General features: G+C 36.4%; 2 protein-coding genes across 2 annotated transcripts; both read left to right on the top strand.

Moving 5' to 3' along the window:
• The first annotated feature begins 7,524 nt into the window (after nucleotides 1–7,524).
• On the top strand, nucleotides 7,525–11,682 carry LOC127083997 (uncharacterized). Its single transcript, XM_051024360.1, has 4 exons — nucleotides 7,525–8,154; nucleotides 9,090–9,575; nucleotides 10,336–10,848; nucleotides 11,320–11,682. The coding sequence occupies exons 1-4, from the start codon at nucleotides 7,642–7,644 to the stop codon at nucleotides 11,401–11,403; spliced, it is 1,596 nt and encodes a 531-aa protein (XP_050880317.1). The 5' UTR covers nucleotides 7,525–7,641; the 3' UTR covers nucleotides 11,404–11,682.
• A 3,233-nt stretch (nucleotides 11,683–14,915) lies between these two features.
• LOC127083996 (UTP--glucose-1-phosphate uridylyltransferase 3, chloroplastic) lies at nucleotides 14,916–22,436 on the top strand. The gene is made up of 17 exons (XM_051024358.1): nucleotides 14,916–15,893; nucleotides 16,677–16,857; nucleotides 16,948–17,097; nucleotides 17,476–17,637; nucleotides 17,725–17,897; nucleotides 17,991–18,057; nucleotides 18,445–18,611; nucleotides 19,244–19,402; nucleotides 19,823–19,914; nucleotides 20,003–20,097; nucleotides 20,460–20,537; nucleotides 20,707–20,802; nucleotides 21,218–21,292; nucleotides 21,381–21,472; nucleotides 21,600–21,762; nucleotides 21,849–21,909; nucleotides 22,042–22,436. Exons 1-17 carry the CDS (start codon nucleotides 15,175–15,177, stop codon nucleotides 22,149–22,151), a joined length of 2,640 nt encoding a protein of 879 aa, XP_050880315.1. The 5' UTR covers nucleotides 14,916–15,174; the 3' UTR covers nucleotides 22,152–22,436.
• The last annotated feature ends 2,253 nt before the right edge of the window (nucleotides 22,437–24,689 follow it).

The raw sequence follows: 24,689 nt of genomic DNA, 5'->3' as shown, positions 1-24,689 counted from the left end.
AGATAGTTCTGAGATGATGTGTCAGTCATGCAAGACAGTCTGAGATGATGTGTCAACCATGCAAGCCTTCCACAAGTGAGTTGTTCAGCATGCAGGAGACAAGACATCCATGTGTCAGTCATGCAGATGGTGTCGCCAAATGGTTTGGCGCCTCCACTTAAGGCTTGTACATGGTCGCCAATTCAAGTGGCGGCCCCATGCAATCAGACCTCGAAACCAAGCATTCAGACCTAGCCTTGCATGCATGTCCCTATGGTGTCGCCAATTTGAATGGCAACCCCTCTTTAGGATTGTACATGGTCGCCAAATGAGGTGGAGACACCATGCAAACACAAATTTTTATGCTCTCATCCATTTGCCTATAAATACATCCACTCCTTCAACACTACTTCCACACCAAAATTCTCACTACTTCCTCCACAATACTTCTTTTACAATTTCATCTTCAACAACATCTTCCAATTTCATATACACCAACTCCCTAACAATATGTCTTTACTCACAATGGGCGAAGCACACAGAGGAACAGTTGCAAACATCGCAACATATGCAAGTTTTTTCTTTTATGAACTTTTTATCTTTCATCTTCACCAACCCCATTTTATTTTGAAATACCAACTTAGTCAAGTGTTATATTATTTCTATTATAGGATGTATCAAGGTTTCGAACTCGAGTCCATGAATTTGTCCCAATGGACCCGATGATTCAACCTTATGTTGAACTCGCCGGTTTTGGTCATATTAGCAAGATTATGTCTTGGTCTATAGATAACAAGTTCATTCTAGCCTTATGCGAAAGATGGAGGCCAGAGACACACACATTTTGGTTTCCAACCGGTGAGTGTACCGTGACGTTGGAAGACGTCTACATGCTTTTAGGACTACGAATTGAAGGCAAAGCTGTTAATGGTAAGACCAACTATGCAAATTCAATTTGCATGGAGCTTTTAGAATCTGATTTGTTAGATGATAATGCTAGAGGTCAAGGTATACTACTCTCACGCCTAAAGTCATATTATAATAGTTTATATTTAGATGAGCATTCTACCGAAGATGCTCGAATAATAAAAACTAGGTGTTACATTATGCTGTTAATAGGATCCTTTTTATTTCCCGAAGGTAGTGGTTCTAACATGCATATTACGTACTTACCTCTACTTAGACATGTAGATAGAATAAGTAGTTACAGTTGGGGATCCGCTTGTCTAGCCTATCTCTATAGTTCGTTGTGCAAAAACTCCCATAAAGACACATCTACATTTTCTGGATGTGCTGTTTTGCTACAAGCATGGGGTTGGTCAAGACTACCATCTCTAGCACCGGTCAATAACAACCCTTTCACTTTTTCATATGCAAAAAAGTAAGTTGTTTAAATTGCTATATCTTTACTTACTTCCTTAAAGTTTATTACCTCAAACTAATTTTTTTTAACTTTTTGGTGTAGATGGTCGGCGCGTGGTATGATTTACAGCAGATGTCCGAGACATTGTATTACTCAGTATCGCAACTTGTTGGATCACCTTCGACCGCTAGACGTAAGCTAAATAACTTCATTATTTCGTCATATTATCTTAACTTTTTCTACATTCATTATAATCCTATCTTCTTTAACATTTCAGTTCATTTGGCGTCCATACCTTAATCTGGATCATGACCATGAGGTCAACCCTGAAGACGCAGCCGTATGGACAACATGCACACCGATAATACGGTTCACAACTGTGGAGATGCACAACACCGATCGTGTGAAGCTGCAGTTCGGTATGGTCCAGAATATCCCAGATCCCCCAGCTAGCCTAGGAGAATGGCATATGCGTAAAGTGAACGACCAATGGAACTTCAACCTTTGGCAAACCTTCGCAATATCGGAGTGTCGCAAGTGTAAGCACCGTCATGACCATGTCTTAACTGACGCAGTCATGCCAAATGAGGTAAAACCAAGTCGTACTTATATGGCTTGGTACAGATCGGTTGGTTTTCAATTCATCGCCGATGATATGTACCTCTACGACCCACGCCAGACAAGTTACACACAAGAAGGATCAACATCTAACCCCCAACAACATTCTCAGCCCGGTTACTCACAACCCCCTATCCGTCAAACTTTCCGTTCCACAAACACACAAACATACAACCAAAACATGCCATTCACCCAACCCCAATACCAAGAACATACCCCATACCACCACCAACAAATTGACCATCAACCTCAGACCGAACATCGCTTCGCACCCCCACCATCACCCTACCAAAGTCGCCTTAGCCAAAACACTAACTGCTCCTCCTCCTACCGTAGCCAAGAAGCCCAAACATCACAAAACCAAAACATCCCACAACCATATCTCTTCCAAACACCCCAACAACCTTTGCAATCTTTCCTAGACGCATCATTCACACCCATGTCTCCCTTCAACCGTCCCGGTCGCCCATCCATGAGTCAACCACATCCCAACTTCTCTGGCATGGGTCATGAGCTCAGCTACGCCGCTACACCATCATTGAATACTGAAGACTATGCTGACTTGGCTGAATACCTCAACGGATCTTCTCATGTAGGAGGTAATGACGCTTCTGGCCCCTCAGATGAACAAACACCGGTGCAGAATCGTCAACGTGGGTTAGGGCCAAGGGTTAGGGTAGCTAGGGGATGTGGGACCGGAGGTCGGTTAGGTGATCCCGGTCATCACCATTAGGTTTCTTTGTGTAAACTCCAAATTTTATTAATATCAAGTCGTATTATATCAAATTTATCTTTGTGTAAACTCCAAACATTAGGTTTCTTTGTCTAAACTCCATTTTGGCAAAATTCACATACACATGTTTTGACTAAAACCCTAATTTTGGGTCAACTACCCAAGAGCCTAACTCACTCATTTTTTATGATTTTGAGGTGGGACAAAGTGCATTGGAAATTTTGAGATGTCTACTTAAATTGTTATATTGGACAAAATTTCATAATTCAAAAATAAACACATGTGATAATACAAAACATTATAGGCCACATAACAATTGAAATGTCAAAGAGTCCAAGTTCAGGTGCCCATACCTTTCTAAAAAAAAATGCAAATGATGCAAACTTTTAGTCCAAATTCATTGTATTGAAAAGATCTACAACTTTTATGTTAAAGGTTTTGTCATTTGAGGGTTTTATCATTCAAACATAAGGGCTTGAAGTTGGTCCCTTTTGGCAAAATTCACATACACATGTTTTGACAGAAACCCTAATTTTGGATCAACTTCGCAAGGACCTAACTCACTCATTTTTAATTATTTTGAGGTGGGATAAAATGCATTGGAAAATTTGAGATGTCTACTTCAATTGTTATGTTGGACAAAATTTCATAACTCTAAAAGAAACACATGTGATAATACAAAATATTATAGGCCACATAACAATTGAAATGTCAAAGAGTCCAAGTTCAGGTGCCCATACCTTTCTAAAAAAATGTAAATGATGCAAAATTTTAGTCCAAATTCATTGTCTTGAAAAGATCTACAACTTTTATGTTGAAGGTTTTGTCATTTGAGGGTTTTATCATTCAAACAGAAGGGCTTGAAGTTGGTCCCTTTTGGCAAAATTCACATACACATGTTTTGACAGAAACCCTAATTTTGGGTCAACTTCGCAAGGACCTAACTCACTCATTTTTAATTATTTTGAGGTGGGACCAAATGCATTGGAAAATTTGAGATGTCTACTTCAATTGTTATGTTGGACAAAATTTCATAATTCAAAAATAAACACATGTGATAATACAAAACATTATAGGCCACATAACAATTGAAATGTCAAAGAGTCCAAGTTCAGGTCTCCATACCTTTCTCATAAAAAATCCAAATGATGCAAAATTTATGTGCAAAATTTATGTCCAAATTCATTTTTTTGAAAAGATATACAATTTTCATGTTGGAGGTTTTGTCATTTGAGGCTTTTTTAAGGGTGTCGCCAAAAGAATTGACGACTCCTCTTAAACCTTACACATAGGCGCCAATTGGATTGGCTAGGGCACGCCTCCATTCAAGATTTAAGAGGAGTCGCCAATTCAATTGGTGACACCTCCTAAAAGTGGGGTAGATTGGGAATTTTGCTAAAAACTGAGGTATTTTGGGAATTTTTTCGAAAAACTGGATTATCTCGGTAAAAAAAACCCATGGGGAGGGGTGCCCCATTTGTGATTCAAGTTATTTAAAAAAAGCTTTGACTTATTTAAAATATGTAGGAATATTTAATTTTAAATTAATTAAAATAAAAATAAGTAATAACATGTTAAAGAAAAAAAATCAGTAAAACCAAATTTATTCTCTTTTCCATCAGAGTTACTTTCAGAAATAAATGGAGAGAATACCAATTCTCTTTCTCTCATTCATCGACCTCTCACTCAGTTAGCATACAAATGCAAGTAAACGCAACAACTATTTAACACCACACAAAAAACAATTCACATAAATCAAATTGAAAGGATAGCTTCATACCCTTGTGGTGATTCCGTTTGCATCGGCAATCGACGTGTTGCATTTGGTGGATCTTGGAGGTTTCAACGGCGCGTGGTTGTGTGCACGGAACAACCGCAGTGTGGCTCTTATGTTTCGGTCTCGTCGGCAATGAATTTGGTGGTGTTAACTTCAATTTCTTCTCCTCTTTTGATTTCCTTGTTATCATTATTTGTGTGCTCCAAGGGAAGATAATAGTTTAACAAATTGAGTTTAATTTTTCCAGGGTGATTCAATGTTATTACTGTAGTGTTGTTAGCACTGATGACCAAAACTCATGGGATTTTTGTGTTGTGAATGTTTCTTTTTTCTCTGTCAAAATCCATCCCCTTTCTCTTCTTATAGATCCTTCTTTTATAGTAAAAACATCAAATTTGAAAATTCAATTTAGTTGATTTCAGATTGATCTTCTATGTGATTTGATTCCTTGCCAATTTAGAATTGATTTAGTATTATTATGATTGATGAAGATTTGATATTTGGATGACCTTGGTTTTTTCTATTTGCTCTGCAATTTGATGGAGATACGTTTGAAATAGGAAAAGATGCGATTGTGGATCTGGAAAATTTTGGTTTTTTTCTTCCGATATTGATGATGAAATTTGTAGTGATGATGATGATTGCATCACGCATGTAATATTATAATGGTGACTAAAAAGTTCTAACACAAACCTCATCCATTTTTATCGGGCTACCAAGTTTCATTTTTTTTAGTAATAAAACAAGCACATGGGAGACCATATATTTTCACAAATGTTCATCCAGACTTTCCGCTATCGGAGCATACATTATCAGCTCGTTTAGCTTCGTAAAAAATATAATTCAAACCCACTCGAGAAATATTACTGACCAACTGAGAATAAAGATTGTTATATTTAAATATGTATTCTAAAGCTGTGATGCTCCAACCAAATGATATTTGTATCTTATTATACTGGTTCTGAATCATTTGGTTCACCGAGTCCCAATCTCTACACAAATCGCCCTTATTATTTAGTTGTTGTATTTCTAAGGTGTCTAACCTGATTAGTCCAAGCACAAATAATTTTCTCATTCACCTGGTCAAGAATTGCGCTCTCAACATATTTCAACAAATCATGATATTTTTCACACAATTTCCTAAAATGCATAACGAAATTGACATATAACTCTTTTGTGGAAGAATTTACTATACGATTCCATGCATCCATTATTTTTTTCCACAACCACATTGCCTTCACCATTTTTCCATCTTCGAACTTTATTTGTTTCGTCCCTACCGCGGGTTTAACCCGACTTCTCACATTCTTTATTATGTGATACCTACAAAGTAATACATAAGAAGTAGGAAATACCTTTGCAACCAAATTCATCAAGGCGGTGTCGTGGTTGATAACAATCACTTTAGGCATCTCTTCTTGGTCCTTCAATATTTCTCGATACACCTCTAAGGCCCAAGTAACATTATCTTTTTTTTCGCTCTCTAGAAATGTAAACACGACAGAATAGGCCTTCTCAGTAGAGGTGACACCAACCATCTCCAATAATGAAAGTCTATACATGTTGGTCTTGTATGTTGAATCAAATATGAGCATAGTAGGAAAGGCGTTGAACAACTTGATGGAATTAAGATGAGTCTAAAATATATCTTTAAAGGTAACTCAATCCTCGCATGTTAGGTACCTAAACACATAACTGTTATCATCCAACAATTTCAAGAGTTATTGTATTTCAGTTATATCCCCCTTAAGCGCATTGTTAGTTTTGTACCGAATATTGTACACTTGCTTGATATTTGATCTATTTTACGGTCTTTTACGTTTCAAAGTTGCAAGTATATTTTTCGGTTGAACCAAATTCAATGTCATGTCAGCAACGTATTCCTTCTCTTCCGGCATGAGGCGACACACAATTGGGTGACCGACTAACTTTTCACACAAATCATGGTTATGCAAACCACATATGACATTAAATCTCCAGCTATTGTTTGCCAACATATACCCACACACCTTAAAGGGACACTCATATTTTCTTGAACCAGTGTCGTCTTATTTAAAATTTTGGAGATGAGCTCTATATTTCCTGTTTCTTTCGCACATAATTATCACAAAAGCAGATATTCTATATGAATCATTATCGGACCTTCCGATAACCACACCAAATCCCAGTTTGGAGGTCTCCCTACGAATCCATTGAAGCATGTGATCACGAGATTAAAATTCTTGCTCATTTTTTAATTTGTTGTCAACATCTACCGCCTTCACAACAACACCTTTAATAGTAGGAGACACAACTTGTTTGGGGAAAACATCAGGGTGCATCATATCTAATGAAAACAATTACCATAGAACAGTAAATAAGAGCTAATGCTGTAAATAGAGCTGGAAAAATAAACACAAACAAATACCAAAAATGCATTTTCGGGTAAGTTTATACTCGTTTCAGAAATGTATCTCCAGATAAAACTCTTGTTTTTCAGACAGAAAACAAGATTAATATGAGCAATGAGGCTTGGAATAAATGATCTTTACCTGAAATTCCAACTTATTTTTCTCTCTTTGATGTGATAAAACACAAGATTGAAGATTTGGAGTAAAAACATGGATTGAGAATGAAAGAATTTTTGGTGAGGATTTTGAGTGGAAAATAAATATGGTTGTGTGATCATGCAGCCATGTGTTTTATCAAAATATTTTGAAGATGTATCTTCAAAAATATTAACATGCAAAGATGCCAACAAATTTCAAAATTTTGTCCCAAACTTTCAAAGATGCATCTCCGAAATGTCCACTGGACTGATCAACTATCGACATATTTATTGAAAATTGCGGAGATGTATCTCCAAATTTTATTTTAGTATTCATCTAAGATGACCCTCAGTTGGTACGCCATAACATTGGTACATGATACGTCCGAAAATATATCTTTTAAAATCTAAAAAATATTTTTGTGTTTTTGCAAACATATAAATAAGATGCATTAATAAATTTACAATTGAAATAAATCAATTATTTTAGAACATTTTTTATTCTAATAGATGACTTCACACTTTTTTTTTTAGTAAAAAAAAAACGCTCGACATTTTTGTGCGTTGTTTCTACTCTTTTCAGTTCCATCTCACCAACTAAACAAGCAAGGTACTAACAAACTGCATCCGAAACCGATCAAACTATGGAAAACCCACTTCCATCTCCTCCAAACCCTAACAATGCCCAACGCCCCACCGAAGAAAACGACGACGACATCGACGAACAAGAAGACGAAGACGAGGAGGAAGACGAAGACTATGTCGATTCCGACTCCCCGACTCCCCAAATCCCCCAATCCCCAATTGCCCGTTTGCGAGAGCAGAAATTCAAGCTTGAAACCCTTTCCCGCCGACTCTCATCGGAACTAGTCCCTATCCGAGTCCACGACGTCATAATTCGCGGCAACACCACCACCAAGGACTGGGTGATCGAAGCGGAAGTCAAGGGAATCGAGGATGTTACCACCATGCAGGAACTCATTCGTGCTTCGGAAATCGTACTTGCTAGGCTTCAGAGCCTTGGGGTTTTTGAATCTACTAAGGTTAGTCTCGAGCCTGGACCGCGGGAGTTGCCTAACACTGCTAATGTCGTCATCAACATCGTCGAGGCTGTTCACAAAATCTCTGGTGAATTTGGTGTTTATACCAAACCCTCGGTACACTCTCATTCTCAAATTTTTATTTATTTCCATCTGATACTGATTTTGCTATAGAATCAATCCTAGTGGACGCTTTAATGCTATTTGAGACATTGTAAATAAAATTCTGATTACACATCTTCTATATTTGAGCTTGTTGTAGTTATTAATGAATCGTGATAGTTATATGCGAATGATTGATGTCTAGATTTTCATTTCGGAATATTAGTAATTTCTGGTGCAACAAACCACAACCCTGTAATTTGAGAAGAAGAAGATGTTTATGTTCTAGATAGTTATTAAGATAATGTTAATAATTTAAGCGTCTTCTTCATTAATTTTGAGAAAGGGATAGCAGAGACTTGGGGTTGGTTCTATATGATCATTCTTGAGAAGCTTTGGGCTTTGTAGTTTGCAGCAGAAGTGTGTGTCACTTCCTTATATGGATAAGAAATCATGATTTTAGTCTCACTTGTAGTTGGGATTGCTGGTACCAGCATAGAAATATTGTTTTTTAATTTAATCACCACCTGTTACTTACACAAACTATTGATTTTTGGTTAAATTGTTGAGAAAAAACCTATTCTTCCTACCCTTGGGGTTAGGGTGTTAGTGTCATATTTTAGTATGAGCTTTGACAAATTGGATGACAATGCTCTATGGAGGCGTGACACATGTAATGACTTGCTTTTTGACAATTAATTGTTGAAGGGAATCAGACTTATCTGCTTCACAGACTCTTAATGCCAGCTTTTATACTGTTGCAGCAAAACAAACAGATATGTTTTATTGTATAGATGGATGTTCATTTATAATTTTTTTGCCGTGATATATTAGAACATTTTTGTTCCAGTCCTTGTTCTGTTGGAAAGGGTGTATTGATATACTGAGTAATTGTTGGTCTTAATCTGCTTGTATTTTTTCAATTTGGAATTTTGTCAATGCTTTTGTAGACCAGTTCTTGGACTGCTGAAGGTACTCTTAAGTACAAAAACCCGTTAGGTTATGGTGATCTGTGGGATGCTTCTTTGGCTTACGGTGCCAACCAAGCAACCGAGGTGAGTGTGGGGTTATATGTCCCTCGACTTAAAGCAACTTCAACTCCAATTTCAGCACGTCTGTTCATGCTTTCCCAAGATTGGCAAGAGTTTTCTTCGTACAAAGAGCAATCGTTGGGCATGTCTCTTGGCTTAATCTCAACAAAGCACCATGATTTGGCATATACTCTTGGATGGCGTACCTTAACAGATCCATTACAAATGTCATCCAGGTCTGTAAGGAGGCAGCTTGGGCATGGTTTGCTATCATCTTTGAAGTATACATTTAAAATTGATAGGAGAAACTCACCAATTAGGCCAACAAAAGGGCATGCTTTTGTTTCTACCACTCACCTTGGTGGCCTTACACCAGATCATCGCAGCTTGCGGTTTTTGCGTCAGGTACACAAATCCTTTTCTTGTTTTTTTTTTAAAATTAATCTGCTGCAATGTAATTGTATTGCATCCTGACTAAAACATATTAGTCTTAAGGTCAAGTTATATAGAAGAAGTAATAATTGACATAGCTCTGTGAGTGCTGGAATTTTCAAATTGAAGCAGACCCAATTTTCTCAATAAAATTAATTACATTAAGGATTACTCTATCAGGGTTAAAACTAGATTTGTTGGGCACGGGCGGATTCCACCTCCTTGGACACATGAATAATTCAGAACCTGATCGTCTGTTCCAATAGCAGAAAATTTGTAGAAATATACTTTCTTTTTCCTATCTATCTTGACATGATGACATCATTAAAATTTAATTTTGTTGGTAGTAGGAAGATTAGAGGTACTTGTTTCTCGTGGGTGGGGTATTTCTATGCAATGAAAGGACACATTTGTTTTTCATAAGCAGGATGCTCATATGTTGAACTTGAACAGTATGTTTTTTTATTCCCACTACTCAGTAGATCTTGGCACATGACTGGCTGCTTATTGCCTTCTATGCTTCTACTTCGTTAATGGGGGCTATATATCTCTTGGGTAGTTGCAGAACTTGATTGTCTATATTGCAATTTTGTCACCGTCTGTTTTGAAATTGAAAGTGATTTTGATTATAGCAAATGCTAAACATTGGGGGGTGCAATTTTGTCACTGGCTTTTATGCTCTTTGGTTTTTAATATTTTTTCTGGACTAACTTGTTTAGCTCTTTTTATGCAGGAGTTTGATGTTCGGTATGCGATTCCCTTTGGGTTTTATAATACAGCACTGAACCTAGGGATTTCTGCTGGTGCTGTTTTTCCATGGGGACATGATTTCAGGAACAAGCCATCTCCCCTTCCTGAAAGATTTTATTTGGGTGGTGACTTCTCTCCAATTTGCACCCTAGGAGGGCCAATGACATCATGGGGATTTAAAACTAGGGGAATAGGTCCTGCTGAACCACGAAGACAAAGCAGAGATGTATTCAATGATGACAATAATGATTCCTCTAAGTGGGACTTCGTTGGAGGAGATCTTGCTGTTACAGCTTTTGCAGATCTCTCTTTTGATCTCCCGATTAGGTGGTTAAGAGAACATGGGGTTCATGGCCATGTTTTTGCTGGTGCTGGGAATACTGCTAAATTAACTCAGAATGAATATAAGCACTTCTCTCCTCAGAGGTTCTTAGAATCCTTCCGAACATCAGTCGGGTGTGGATTTGTTGTTCCTACTAGTCTTTTCCGCGTAGAGGTTAGCTTATGCTTCAATTTCTTTACATTTAATTAGGCAGGAGGTAAGCTAATCTATTTTCATTTTAGGTTTAGGGTGGCGGCGTGACTTGGGAAATATAAAGGAATTTGGGTTGGGGTACACAGTCTTATTTGTTATGTTTGGATATTGGGATTGTTATATATTTTTTCTAGTTTTATTTTCCTTAAGATTTGGTTCTGAATTGAACTCTTAACATTTGCCCATCTGCCCCAAAATGTGATCCAAGGTTTGAATTTGTTGTGAAGCATGCACCCTAGTGGTGTGTGTAATATACTCTTTTGATTTATGTACTAATAATATAGGTAAACAACCAGCTGTGCTTTATAGGTCTCTAAAAAGTCTTGATCCCTTTCTGATGTTGCCCTCCCCTGTCCTCCCCCCTAATTGGGTGTTTTTTTTATCATGACTTTCTATGATTTCTTCACTGATATACTTTTCTCACTGTTTCAGGGTAACTACTACTACATACTCAGGCAGAATGAACATGATCGTGGTAAGACTGGATTTAGGTTCAGCTTCTCAGCTCCTTCATAGAGGCTGATTTCACAACCGAGATTCTTTTCTTTCTATGTAGTTCTCAAGCATCAAACATTTTTGCTGTCTGTCCCTGGAGGGCTAGTTATTTTTTCATTTCCTTGTCATTTAAAATCCAGACCGATAATCAAGAAAAGGCATTGTTTCTGATTTGGGGATTTATAGGAATTAGTTTTTCTTTAATAGATATTACCCCGCAGGGGTCATAACATGTAGCTGATGCTCATTGCATGACAGATGAATTAAATTGCAAATAACCCATAACATTGGTTGAGGTCATCCTGGTGTGTTGCTACAAATTCCAAATGATGAAACGACAAATTGGTTTTATGCCAGTAGATGAATTAAATTGCAAATAACCCATAGCATTGCTTGAGGTCATCCTTGTGTGTGTTGCTACAAATTCCAAATGATGAAACTACAAATTGGTTTTATGCTAGTAAACATGTGCTCTTATATTTGATGGGTGCCCGAAGCTTTTTGAAAGTTCAGTGATTGAACTTGGATTTTCTGTAATAGTATACTCGTATACTAACAGAAATACATATCCGAGGCACAGTGCCAGGGTCATGGAAACCTGAGCTTCCTCTGTAGCATCTGAACTCAACCAAATTCCAAAAGGATGAGTACGAAGTAGTATCTTTAAGCAGGCTCTTATTGTTCCTGGGGGACAAAAGGCGATTATTTATTTAAGAAGCATAAGCATAGAAAAGTTGGATTACTCCGTAAAATTATATATGTCCCTTAAATATGCATCAAACGGCGATGAACACAAAGGAGGTTTGGTGGGTCAAAAAATAGAGATCATTTGGCTTGTTTTTTTTCTTTCCGTCTCCTACTTCAGGGGCTATAGATATTATCTATTTAATTCACAAAAGTTTTACATATTTAAATACGTTTTCCATTAATTCACGTGACTTGTATAGTTTCCACCTCCTCTTCTTTGACAATGATATAGTTTCCTCCTCGTCTTTTGTTTGAGACTTTTTGGTAATTTGGAGCATGGTTCTACCACATTATCTGGTTTAAGGTTAATCATGAAACTAGTTATGGTAGATGCGATAAACAAATTATTCCCACCATTTGGTTTTTAAGAAAATGATTTGATGTCTTGATTTTAATGATAAATTTAATATTAATATCCTTATTACTTATAATTAATAAAGTTGTTGAATAAATTAAAAATTAACAAACAAGAGTATAATAGAGGAAAAGAGTAATAAATATTGTATTGATATCGTAAAAGGACAATTATTTTGAGACGAAGAGATAGAGTAATTAATACTAGTTATTAATTAAAAATTGTGTAAAAAAGAGCTATTAAGAATTATAATTTGCTGCTAATTCATAACTAATTTTATCATCGGTAGTCGTCAAAATCTTATGTAAATCTTACTATTAAACATTTTATGCAAAATAGATTTTTTTTAAATAATCTATTTTTTAAATTAAAATTCTAAAATAATTATATTTTAAAAATATTTACCGAAATAGCCATCTTTCAAAAAATATCTAACCTAGGCGCCAGTTACATTGGTGCATCCAATGAAAATGTTAGTCATTGATGCCACATGCACTGTCGCATCTATGACTTAGGCGTGGGATTGGCGTATGCATGTGTAGGCGCCACATGCACTATCGCATGCATAGTCCACTCTATGTGTGCGTCAATGCACGTTGCTACTACTTCACCACAGTATCTATAAATACACATCATCACCCTCTCATAATTTTTCACACAATTTCTTATCCCCTCCTTCCATTTTCTTTCAGTCTCCTTCAATTTTCTTTAAAATGTCTTCATATTCATACTCGTGTCCTTATATTCACAAGAGAAATGCTGACTTAATCTTTTTAGCAGTGCAACCTCTGATCAATATCCGACTTTGAAATGTAGATACATTCGAACATCTTAACAGGACCTTGAACCGTTAGTTAGATGAAGACATTGCAGATGGTGAAAGGATTAGAAGAATTCAATGACTTGATGCGATGTTCAAACAAAATGGAGAAATTCGTTTCTAGGTCAATATTAAAACTGACAGAGACGTTCACATGATGATGTATACTTCTCACAAAATAAGTTTATCTTAAATCTTTTAATTTGTTTGACTTTATACTGTAACTAACTTAACTAATATATTTTCAATCTTTTCAATCTAGGTGGTCGGTTAAGGGGATGAACTACAACAAGTATCCCAAACACGCTGTAGTAGTCTATTCCAATCTTTTAGACCACATTGAACTAGACGATGTATTACTACTAAATAACTTTACTTTTGATTTAAAAAAATTATCCAAGGTATTTGTGTTTGAGCCAAGGTATTTGATTGATCCACCCCAACGAGCTTCGTCATTAAACGCCCAACAACAAATCCCTGCCCAAGAAGAATGTCAACCCACCCAAACCCAACGTCAAACCACCAAACACCCAACCTCACAACCAATTCATGCCACATACCCAAACTAAAAATCAGGAACCAAACCCTAACCATAACAACCTTACGCAACCACCACATCTGTCTATAGCCCGAATGATTCATATGATTCAACCTCATGCCATCATAGTCCCCCACTTATGAACATCCAAACATCTCATCGCCACAACATCCAACCATTGTTTGACTTTAATACACCACATGAACCATTGATTCATTTCCAAAACGATCCAATGTCCCAATTCGGGCAACCATACCATCCACAAATCACCCAACCACAACGACCCAACTACGATAACATGAACACCAAACTCAATTACGGCACGCCGTTGGCGACAACCCTAACTATTAGGGAGAAGTGATGACAAATCTATCAAATACCACTGGACCTTCCACTAGACCTTCACACCAGCCACCATTGCATCATGTCAGCACTCAAAGACTCAAAACACCTCAGGGAAGACAGACTAACGCACCAGGATGTGGAACATGGAGACGTTTCAATCGGGCGGATCATCGATTTTCTTATCAACTGTTATGTATTTTAACTTTATATAATTATTTTCATTTACCTATTTTATTTATTTATTTATTTATAAATATAAAATATAAAATATATAAAATTAATTTATATACAGCATGTGTCACATACAATGATGTATACACATGATATATATTAAATATGCGCAAATTACATTGACTTCATTGCATGCGTGCGTGAATGATATGAGCGCCTATGCTCGTTGACAAAATGGATGCGTCAATCCAACTGTCGCATGCTTCATGAAAGATGATTATTTCGGTAACTATTTAAAAAAAATGATATTTTAAAATTTTAATTGAAAAAATAGATTATTTTAAAAAAAAATCTCTTAGATATGATTAATTCTAATACAGAAAACTTATAAATTTTTTTATTGAATATAATTAATAATTATCGATATCACAATTTTGATATGAAATAGTTATTCCTACAAAATCAACCATGCTATGAATAAGAGACGTGAAATAGTTTGGGACATTAGGGAAATATGAATATAGTATAATAGTACTACCATATATACAAAATAAGGTTATCCAATCAAAGAGTGAAAGGATATATTAGAGCCACAACTCACAACAAGGCCACAACAACAGTACATGGAAATGGAAATGGAAATGATTCACGGCTAACAAACAAGCTCTCCCTCTTCGTCCTTCATGGTATATCCTCCTAGCATCTTCTCTTGATACTTCTCTCTCTCTCTCAATATCCAAATTCATCTTCGTCCCTTCTTATATTCCTCCATATTCTCATTCATTATTGCATTTATTAATCCTCTCCAATTAAACCATGCTTCACTCTACTTCTCTTCTTCCCCCTACCCACCGGTTCCTTTTCCCTTTCCGCCCCAAACCTTCACTCTTAGATAATTCACACTCACACTCTCAGTTACAATCACAACAACAACAACCTCTCTCTTTTTCAAAATCACTATCTCTTCTATCATCTTCTCCATCATCATCATCATCATCATGTTGCCGCGTCGCACGTATTTCTACAGAACCGTTAGAGCTATCTCCGCCATCGCCTGGATTCAATTTCCGCCGCGAAATCGCGAGACTCACCGCCCTCCGTGACAAGCTATCCCGATGCAATAATTTGGACGACAAGCTCAGAGTCATAGATGCGGACTATAGAGTGAGACGTTTCTTCCGCTCTTCCTCCCGAAATGCTGGATTAGCTAGGGTTTTATCGGCGCTGCAGTTGGACTCCAACAACTTGTTTTTGATTAAGTGCTTGGTTGCTGCGGGTCAAGAACATGTGCTGTGTTTGAGCGAAACTGTACCGGAATTGGAGTCGCCGGCTATGGCTTCGGGTTCCGTCAAGAGTGCCTTTTATGCTCTGGCGAAGATCATCGAGAATATGGATCCTAGTAATTCTGGTGTTAGCTTTGGGAAGATGGATATGGGGATGAGTTTGGAGGATCATGAAATTCTGGATTTGAACAAGTTGTTAGAGACTTTGGCACAAATTGAGAGCTTCTATGACTGCATTGGAGGAGTTATTGGGTAAGTTTCTTCACTCTTTAATTTTAATTACTGTTGGAAGAAATGAAATGAAATGAAATTTAGCTTCCCTTTTACTAGATTCCCTTGCTTATATTAAACAAGTAGAAAAAAAAGATAAGTATTAGTATAACAATACTGCACATAACCATAGAAAGACATAACATAACTATTTTGAATCTTAATTTAGATGAAATTATGTGGGAACCAAGGTATTAAATAGTGTTAATGGGCTAATGGTTGCTTCTATAGAAAACTATTAAACCATGGTGTTGCAGCTGATGCAGCAACATAAAAAATATTGCAGCCTATGACACTGTCGCAGACCTTTATTTAAAACCCCAGTGATAAGATAAATTGCCTTTCAAGCCAACTCCCGAGAGTGGAAGAGGGAGATGATATGGTTTTCCATTAAATAAAGTTACAGTTCTGCCTGACCCAACTTAAGCATGCATATTCTGTCAGTGTTCAATTCGAACGAATTTGAAAAAAAGTGGAGCTTTGCCTCCTTTAAGTGTTAGTGAATTTACCATTTGAGATAGAATAGTCAGTTTCAAAGGTAATTAGTGTTAAAACACAAGAGGAGTTTTCTTGTCCATTTTCCACTTGTTAAATGTCATCCAGACAAAGTGAAGTCTTATTAACATCCAAGCTTTTATCATTCAGACATTATATAATACTTCACGGAGAAGTTGTACTTTGCAGGTTAATAAGGGCATATGTGGTTTAGGTATAAGTGATCAATATGCATTTACTCATTTGTTTGCTGAAATTAATACGTTGCAGTTATCAGATTACGGTTCTGGAACTTATTGCCCAATCATTGGTTGACCGGAAGAATACAGACTGGTCTCAGCACATGGGTGATGTGAAAGAAACCCAAATTTTGGGAATTGATGCACCAACTGGCCTTGACCTTTCTGAAAATATAGAGTATGCATCTCAAGCAGCTCTTTGGGGTATAGAGGTTGTTATAATTACATTACCTAGTTCATAATTTGCAATTAGTTACATATGTTTCATAGATACAAGGAATAATAAGATCTTGTCCTTCTAGGGTTTGCCAGACCTAGGTGAAATTTATCCCTTGGGAGGCTCTGCCGACAGACTTGATTTAGTTGATCCTAACACTGGGGAATGTCTGCCTGCTGCAATGCTGCCGTTTTGTGGGAGGACTTTGTTGGAAGGTCTTATAAGAGATCTCCAGGTATTAGATATGCAATTATTAAACTCATTATAGCACTTCAAATGCTTAATACTAGATAATAAAAACAAGACAAGATTAATAATAGTTTGTGATGGGCCGTAAATTATCTAAGGGTCATGCTAACCAGTGCCTCACACACTAGTTAAGAATTTCAAATAAAGAAAATATTCTATATTTAATGCATTGAATACGCACAATATTCTTTAAAAAAATTATTATTTATGTTTTCAGTGCATTAAATACACATATTTTTAGAAAAAACTTGTCTTTTTAGTCTCTTAAAGAATGCTCAACTTACCTTTTTAATCTCTTAACCGGTGTCTCGGGGACACTCGTTAGCATTTCCCATTATCTAATTCTGCTGTTTCACATTTCAAGGCTAGAGAGTTCTTGTACTTCAAGTTATATGGAAAACAATGTATCACTCCTGTTGCAATAATGACAAGTTCAGCAAAGAACAACCACAAGCACATCACATCCCTGTGCGAAAGACTCTCATGGTTTGGAAGAGGTCGATCAACTTTCCAACTTTTTGAGCAGGTTTTATATAAATCTATACAATTGCTTCTAAGAAGGGATAATCTTATTTTGATAATATATCTAAATATCTAATGTGTGAATTGGCAGCCTCTTGTTCCGGTTGTTGGTGCAGAAGATGGGCAGTGGTTGGTCACTAAGCCATTCAGTCCCTTGAGCAAGCCTGGTGGTCATGGTGTCATATGGAAACTTGCTCACGACAAAGGCATCTTCAAATGGTTTTTTCGTCAGGGAAGAAGAGGTGCAACTGTGCGCCAAGTCAGGTCTGTCATTATTGATACCTTAGATGTTTGGTTTTTTAGTTTTCTAGTAGAGAAACTCATTTTTAATAATCAGTGATACTGTTGGCCTTGCAGTAATGTTGTGGCAGCTACAGATGTAACCCTCCTGGCCTTAGCAGGGATCGGTTTGCGTCAAGGAAAGGTAGGAGTAGTTTTAATTGACAATTCATTCTTTTTCGTTCCGTCACAAAGTTGGTAGAGATGAGAACATATAATAAATGAATGTGTTATTATCTTAAATTATAGTTCCTTGCATTCTTTGTTAAAAAATTCCATTTGCATGAGATTTCGGTAAAGCAACAAATAAAAGATATTTCTCATGTATATCCCTTAAATGCATGGTTTGCATGTGGCATTATACCTAACTAGCGTCAAGTCAGGCGCAAGTACATGCTCGTCTGTCTTTTTTTCGTTAATGAATACCATAGCCGGTCTTCATCATGGCGAAAATTATGCTTAAAGTTTTGCACGAAATTTTATCATTTATTGTTGTTTTTTTACTATATTTTTAACTGTGCCTGTTCTACAGAAACTGGGGTTCGCATCTTGCGAGCGTATCTCAGGTGCAACAGAAGGAATTAATGTACTGATGGAAAAGAGAAGTCCAGATGGAAACTGGGAATATGGCGTTTCTTGCATTGAATACACTGAATTTGACAAGTTTGGGATTACTGACGGATCTCTTGTTCCAAAATGGTACATGATTTTGCTGTATTGTTTTATTGCAATATTTCATCTACCTCACGAAATGTGATTTGACCTTTCATCATCTAAACTGAATTAATACATTCAATCTCTGATACAGTGCACAGCTTTAAATCATTTGGAACTTATAAGCAGCTATAGTATCCTTATAGTGAGACTCTTATAAGTGAATGAGTTTAATCTTAAGAGTATCACGAAACTTGTGTTAATAACTTAATATTGAGAATGACAGACATCTATAAACTTGCATACTCAGAAAAGGTTACAGTCTCGAGCAGCAGAACAATATAAGATTATCATAAAGTACAGTCAGTAACACAGTCATTTCTAGTCATGAACTAATGTTAGGTTTCTAGATCAGGATATTGACAATTGGATTAGAAAAACCCAAATCCAAGCTCCGAAGATGACTGACTTGCCTAGCTGGAGCCTTTGTTTGCGTTTTTTCTAATCTTATCTGTTGAAAATGGGGAGTTGTTTTTGTTTACTCAAAAGCAGTGTTAGTTTGTTTGATGTTGAAGATTTGAATTTGCTATGTTAGAGATGCTTTTCTTCTGTCTGTATTTTAGTCTTTCTAATTCGAAAACACAATCCTTATATCAACTTTATTTTCTACAATCAAGTTTGCAGGCTGAGTTTCCAGCCAATACAAACATCTTATATGTTGATTTACCATCTGCGGAGCTAGTTGGATCAAGTAGGAATGTGAATAGTATACCAGGAATGGTGTTAAATACAAGAAAGACAATAGTTTATGTAGATCAGTTTGGAAGACACTGTAGGTATGCATTTTCCCCTAACAATTTCTCATTGTAATTTTTTTAGTTTTCTCAGGTTTTATTTATTTAGTTTGGCATAAACTGAAAATTATATTTTATCTAAAAGAACCTGTTTCTGAGTTTCATAGTAGGGATACATGTTTAATCACAAAAGTAGCTACTTTGTACAACAACAATAACAATCAAGTATGAATTTCTGATTTTTGATAAATGACAATTACAAATAAAAAACTATCCTTTCATTCTCTTCATTGGTTATCTGCTATCATGTTCTTTACTTAGTGGTGTTTGGTTAGGGCAGATTAGCAGTTTATTCAACTATTCTGTATACTTCACAGATTTTCTAAGCCGCTCTTTCCCTTGAATGAAACTTTAACACTCTGTTTTTATTGGTCATCCCTTTTTTTCCCTTTGATTTGCCAGTGTCTCCGGTGGCAGACTGGAATGTACAATGCAAAATATAGCAGACAGTTATTTTAATTCCTATTCATCTAGGTGCTATAATGGTGTGGAAGGTATGTGCTTGTTTCATCTGACAAAACATATATCTTTCCCTTTCATATTTGATTGGACTTGACAAAACCTTTATATAATCATGAGCAGATAAGCTAGATACATTTATTGTATATAATGAAAGGAAAAGGGTTACCTCATCTGCTAAGAAAAAAAGAAGACATGGACACAAGTCTTTACGCCAGGTTTGACTTACTAAATATCATGTGTGAAGTATATTTTTTATGTCTGGGATGCCTAAGCACCGATACATATGATCTTCCATTGTGTTTATTCCATTTTAAGCTCTGTACAGTCCTTGTGCTCTTCTGCTGCATCTTTTTGGCCTCTCTTTAGGTTTGCACTAGATATTTCCCAGGATACCTGGACTTGTGCTCACTTAACAGCTATTGAAGAGTATTCTACTGCTGTGTTCTAGAACCACACTAGATGTTTGAATTATTAGGATTAATTTTAATTTCCTCACATATTTACCTAGACAAAATATCTTGAACATGTCAGTGGCATTTGCTCTTATTCTAAATATCTATTTGGCATTTATATGCAGACACCTGATGGCGCCCTATTGGATATGTTAAGAAACGCTCGTGATCTTCTCTCACCATGCGGTATAAAACTTCCTGAGGTATAGTATATATAGTATGCATATGTATAAATTAATTCACATACATTTGGTTGTATATAATTCCATATTATGGTATGGTATTCAGATATTGCTGAATGTTTTTAATAGGTGGATAATTATCTTTATGGCTACATTTGGTTATTCATGTTATGTTTTCTCTTTGTGGCAGATTGAAGCTGATGAGAACTACATCGATTCAGGACCACCATTTCTTATCCTTCTTCACCCTGCTCTTGGTCCTCTTTGGGAAGTCACCAGACAAAAGGTAACAATATATATTACTATTATGTGATTTTTCAATGTTCATTATCAATAACTTCCTCATTTTCAACCATATTATTTGTATAAATATAAAATTATGAAATTTTAATCAAGTTTAATTTGTAAATGTGTTGTCTTTTTTAAACAATTGATTTCAAGCTTTATTTATAGATGGGTCAAGACAAGTACCCCTGACATGTTTGCTGAACGAGCATTATGAGATATTTGTATATTGTATTTGGCATGAATGTAAACCTTTTGAATAAAAACCCCTTCCCACAACTATTTGGATGTAGTTCTTTCGCCAATGCTATTTTGCTAATGCAATAAAGTTTGGCAGCTTAATCCGTGAACTGTGTTTATCATGATTTATAGAAACAAAGGATTCCAATATTTTTGCTATTCTTTGTTGTGATCAGTTTTACGGTGGTTCCATATCAGTGGGTTCTGAGTTGCAAATAGAGGTTGCAGAGTTCTTTTGGAGTAATGTTCAGGTTCTACTTCTCAAATAGATATTATTAACTTATGCCATTTAGTTGATAAGATAGAGGCTGATGTTTGTGACTTGACCCTTTATTCCAGCTCAATGGAAGCCTGATCATAATCGCTGAAAATGTTATGGGCTCAATGAAGATTGATGAGAATAGTGAATCCATACTACATCATGGGCAAAGGTACGATGCTGCCTAGGGTTTCTATCAATGCCGTAATTCTGTTATCCCTTGATCTTACCTCCCGAGTTCTGATCCTAGCCATCGGTAAAAATAATTTTAAATTGCAAGCTTCTTGTTACTTTACTAGGTGTGGAAGATGTAAATTGCAAAATGTCAAGGTGTTGAACAAGGGAGTTGATTGGAGTTATGATGGAAACATGTATTGGAAACATGATGTGAAACGGTCTGAGGTGCTGAAGATTGTACTGCATGGAAATGCTGAATTTGAAGCTACTGATGTTGTATTACAGGTTAAATTTTATGTTTATTTCTTGTGGATACTTCGTATAAACCAAAAAATAATACACTAATTTTTATTGTGTTTTTACCAATACAGGGAAATCATGTCTTTGAAGTTCCAGATGGCTACAAACTTAAGGTCATGCCCGGAAGCCCAGGTCTCTTAACATTTTAGAATTTTTTTTGATTTGGTTGTTTTAACTGCCCAAGTAATGAATATGTTTTTTTTTTCTGTCAAGCCATATAAAGCTTTGATGAAAGTACATGAATGACTGTTTGCATTAATTCAGGTTTAGCAATTCAGTTGAATCTGATTGAACAAGACATGATGGACAGTGGAAGCTGGCACTGGAGTTACAAGATAGAAGGTTCTCACATTAAACTAGAATTAGTAGAATAATAAACCACTAACCACATTGATGTCTGCTGCGTGAATCATGGTTCACAGTTGATGTTGGAGCTCGCCTATAATAATTTGGATTACCAAAGTGACTGGTTGAACAGAAGTTAAACCTTTGTGACTTAGATTGTTTTAGCCCTTTGTTGTAATATGTTTGTAAAATCTCTTCCATCTTTTATCGTTGTTTTCTTCTTTCCTTTTCCCTGTAATTATTTTATTGGGTTGATTCAGTGTAATTAACATTGTAAAATTAAGAGAAATGCAAGCAATGTATCCATTTCATTAGTTGTACGCCTCTTTTATCATTACTGTATTATTTAAGGAGTTTTTCAATCCAACCCTAAAATGCAGCAGTTTACTGGAAGGCCCCTAATAGTGTGACTTGAAATGGAATAGCCCCAGCCTCAGCTGTAATTCTTATAATTATCCATGCCAGATTATGCATGTAAACAAAGTTAATATGCAGTTTTTCTTTGGATGTCAGCTGAGCCAGTTGTCAGTTTCCCAACCAGAAATTCTGCTGTCATTTGACAGCATCTGTAGGTTCTTTGTTTGTCAATTCCACATATATAAGCAAGCTCCTTTATTTGTTTGTCCTTTATTTTAAAAGTATATTTTCACTTTCTTTGTTTAGACTGTTTACGTACCTTTGTGAGATATTTGGTCAGTTGGATATTGGAAATACGGTTTGTGAGATATTTGGTCAGTTGGATATTGGAAATACGGTTTGAGTTTCCTTGCAGTTATCATGACTACCAAAAAGCTAGTCTCAATTTTCTAGTTATTTGCCTCAACGTCTTTTAATACCTTGCTATTGAAATAGACTGGTTGTTAACTTTTGTTCTTATGGATGAGCACGAAGCTCATCACCTGATCAGTGTCTGACAAGTACAAATAGTTGGGTGTGCTTGCTTTTGGGCACTAGTATGGGCTATCGCCAGAAAGATTTCCAGCTTAATGAATGCCTTGTCACACCCGCTCGATCATTCAAACATCTCTCTCTTTTTCAAAGTAGCAAAGAAGTGGAACGCTTTGTCACATACAAAAGAAGAAAACGAGTTAGGGCGGCTAAACACCCTGTTGTTGAACCTCATTGACGCTAAAGGGATTCCTCATGTTGGTGAAAGCCTGGAATTTGTCAGGGTTCACCTCAACCCCCTTCTGATAAGATAAATCCTAGGAATTTGCCTGACTAAACACCGAAAGAACACTTGACGGGTTCAGATGTAACACCCCGATAATAATATAATAATTATTTAAATTGAGTTAATAATATAGTTATTAATTTAATTAAATAATTGGATTATTATTATTATTATTATTTTGAAATAATAATTATTGGGATAATTATTTATTGGAATAAAATAAGTTGGAATAATAAAAAGTCCCATTTTTGGTAAAAAGGGTTTTCACGTGAAAAGGAAAACAGAGAAGCGGTTGAAAGTGGAAAAAGGGCAAAAGGCAGAGCAAGAGAAGAGGAAAAGCTTGAAGCTAAAGAATCGCCGGAATTACTCAGGTAAGGGGGGGTTTATCATCGGCTAACGGGTATTATGTGATAATATGTCATGGGTAGTGATAGACCATTGTTTTACCTCTAATTAGATTGATGTATACTGAAATAGTGAAATGTTGGATGAACGAAATTGGGATTTTAATCGAAAGAATTCGTAGAAATTATATGTAATGATGTTAGGATTTGTGAAATCGAATAGGAGGTGATTCGTGTTAGATGATATGAGTGATTTTGTGTGAAATTTGGACTGTGGAAGGGTGAATTGGATAGATCTCGTAGCAGAGAAAGCCATTGCAGATTTGAGAGTTCTGGTTTCTGGTCATACGCGTATGGCACTAGGCAATACGCGTATGAGATGGCTGGTACGCGTATGGAGGAGGCCTTACGCGTATGGGTGAAAAAGATGATATTTTGAACGTAAATTGGTCTCTGTTGGTACGCGTAATGGGAGATTGTTACGCATAGCATACGCGTATGAGACAGGTGATACGCGTATGAGTTGGGCGAGGAAATGCGCAATACGCGTATGAGAGTGGGCAGTACGCGTATGGAGTTGGTCAGGCGTGGGCAATACGCGTATGGGCATAGGCAATACGCGTATGGGCAGACTTGTGGTTTTTCTGAACTGTTGTTGTGCAGTTTTTGGATTGTTTAGGCTGAGTGATGTACTTAGCTGAGGTATGATGTGGTAGGGATCATTTCCCGTTGTTTTAAATAGTATAGGTGTTAGTAGAGTGTGCTAATACTATGATTGATTATGTGGCATGATATGATATGCTTTTGTTGATGATATGTGAATGTATGCATTGGTGAATAGACTATTTTATGGCTTAGAGTGTGAGCTTATGTCTATTCTTGAATAGTTGTTGTTGTTGTTGCATTGCTAGGTGATTAGCATGCATATTCTAGCCTTTGGGGCTGTAGCTAATTCCCATGGTGAGGAATTAGTGAGTGAATTATTGTGGAATTGTTGTTGATGTTTGCATGCTAGATGATTAGCTTGCATAGTCTAGCCTTTGGGGCTG

Source organism: Lathyrus oleraceus, chromosome 5, assembly GCF_024323335.1.
Source record: "Lathyrus oleraceus cultivar Zhongwan6 chromosome 5, CAAS_Psat_ZW6_1.0, whole genome shotgun sequence".
Lineage (NCBI taxonomy): Eukaryota > Viridiplantae > Streptophyta > Magnoliopsida > Fabales > Fabaceae > Lathyrus > Lathyrus oleraceus.
The sequence above is the reverse complement of the archived record's forward strand: the minus strand, read 5'-3'. Positions and strand labels throughout refer to the sequence as shown.